Consider the following 2,137-nt stretch of genomic DNA (forward strand, 5'->3'; position numbering starts at 1 on the left):
TTTCGATTTTCATTCCACGAGAAGCAATAACGTTGCTGCAGTAGTACATGCTTTTTACTTGGATACGTAAAACTATCATCCTTCGCGCCATATTTATCGACTGCGTCTCTCGGATGCTCAGGTCGATGTGACCATCCACAAACTACATCCTCTACGAACGAGAAGGGGACAACTCACTCACACTGCTACATTGCCTATAGAAAACGCACGCAAAAAAAAAAAACCGAAAAAAAGGAGGGTAAAAAATTGCTCGCATACATGACGAACAGGTGCTAATCAAAGCAACCAAGAACTTTTTTACCAAGATCTTGATTTGCTCTCTGATTCCATATTCCTTTTTCCGGGGAAGAAGCATTTTGCGGGGCACTGCAACTTTTCACCGGGGGAAGACGGGGTTGAGGGTTTTGGTGAGCCCGTGGAGCACGCCGTAGCCGCGGGAGCTGAACCCGAGGCAGCCGAGGAGGCCCTGCCTGTAGGGAAGGAACGTGCGCCGCCGCATCTCCTCCGCCTGCGCCCGGTTCGGCGCCGCGTAGAGCCTCTCGTGGGCCGCAGCCACCGTCGTGGAGCGCCGCCTGCCCTTCCCCCTCCCCCGCGTCCGGGCATCCTCGCCACTACCGCCAGCTGCCTCCGTCACCGGTGGTGGGCGTGCGGGGCGGAGCTTGGCGGCGACCTTGTCCCTGGACGCCCATGAGGGCGAGAACGGCCACGCTCGTTCGGGCTTGGCGCCAGCGGATGCCGCGTGGCCGTCGTGCGCGTGGGCGGCACCGCTGCCGGGTTCGCTCTTGCTGCGATGGAGGAGCATGTCCTTGATTAACAGCCAACGCCGCGACCCGCCGCGGCCGGACGACGAGGCTGACGAGGAGGAGGACGACGAGGACGACGAGGAGGAGCGCGACGAAGCGGTGACCGGCGGCGCGGCCTCCTGCGCCCCGGCCTTATCGGAGGCGGGGCCGAGATCCGGCGCTGGAACGAGCGCATTGAACAGCTTGAGCCGCGGGGACGCGCTGCGGAGCGGGGACATGGACCGCGAGCGGCGGTGTACGGATCCGCTCCGCGGCGTGAGGTCGCGGCCGCGCGCCGGCGCACGGTCGCCGCCGTTGTCGTCGCAGCCGGGGTCGAGATCCGGGAGCGGGGACAGGGTGAGCGGCCGGATCTGGCCGTTGAGGAAGAGCTCGTCGGCGGAGATCATAGGCCCGCCGGGCCCGCCGAACTCGAACTCCGCGTCGCCCGCACACCCACGGCCAGCGCCGGGTGCGGTCGAGGCTGAGGAGGAGGACGAGAAGAGAAGGTGGTGGATGGGGCTGGCCGGCGCGCTGAAGAAGTAGCCGCCGATGGCGGGGGGGCGGCCAGGGCTGGATGGCGCGCTGGCGAAAGGGGTGGAGCAGGTGCTGTCGAAGTCGTCGTCCATGGCAGGCGCCTGCTACGCTGGGTTGTTCCTTGAGCTGGTTGACCGGGCTCCAGTGAAGTGGCGGTGGTGGTGGGAAGGAGAAGAAGGGTGGAGAGAGGAGCGGAGGTGCGGTGAGAGGTTATAAATGGAGGGAGAAGGAGAATGGAGTGGGGGCGGTGCAGCGGTGGTAACTGTCCGGTGCACATCACAGCTCAGCCGATGGTTGGGCGATGCGATGCGTAGGGGTCAGCCAAGGCCAAGCGGCCTCGCCGGATTGGGTTTATTTACTGCAGGAGCTGTTGAGAATAGTGCGAATATACGAGCATATATATCAATATTTCATAAAAGAAAGAGCTATAGGTAAACAACAGGACTCCAAAACACATGATAGCACAAAGTAGTACTGTAATATAACAGATAAACAAGTACTAATCATGTGAACTTTAGCTGCTGAAACTGAACAGGGAGGACAGGTAATAAAGAATAACATTGTTCTCAGATTAAATTTTGCAACACTTGGCTCCAGGTCTCAAAGAACCTGCTCCCTAAACATTGCAAAATTGCATATCATCAAATTGAGTTTAATCTAAGCCTCAACTAGCTTCAGAACATGTATATCAGTGAATTCAAAGTATAGACAGATACAAACAGTGCTGCTGAAAGAGTCAAAATCAGACCTCCAGAAGTCCTTTAATCAGATCATACCATCTACATAACAGTACCAACTCCACAATATACTGAACTAGCATT

General features: G+C 57.8%; 1 protein-coding gene across 1 annotated transcript; it reads right to left on the reverse strand.

The window, feature by feature from the left end:
* Window positions 1-1,660, reverse strand: LOC133916266 (uncharacterized). The gene has a single exon (XM_062359877.1). It carries the CDS (start codon window positions 1,406-1,408, stop codon window positions 377-379), a length of 1,032 nt encoding a protein of 343 aa, XP_062215861.1. The 5' UTR covers window positions 1,409-1,660; the 3' UTR covers window positions 1-376.
* Window positions 1,661-2,137: the final 477 nt, after the last annotated feature.

This window comes from Phragmites australis, chromosome 4 (assembly GCF_958298935.1).
Source record: "Phragmites australis chromosome 4, lpPhrAust1.1, whole genome shotgun sequence".
NCBI lineage: Eukaryota > Viridiplantae > Streptophyta > Magnoliopsida > Poales > Poaceae > Phragmites > Phragmites australis.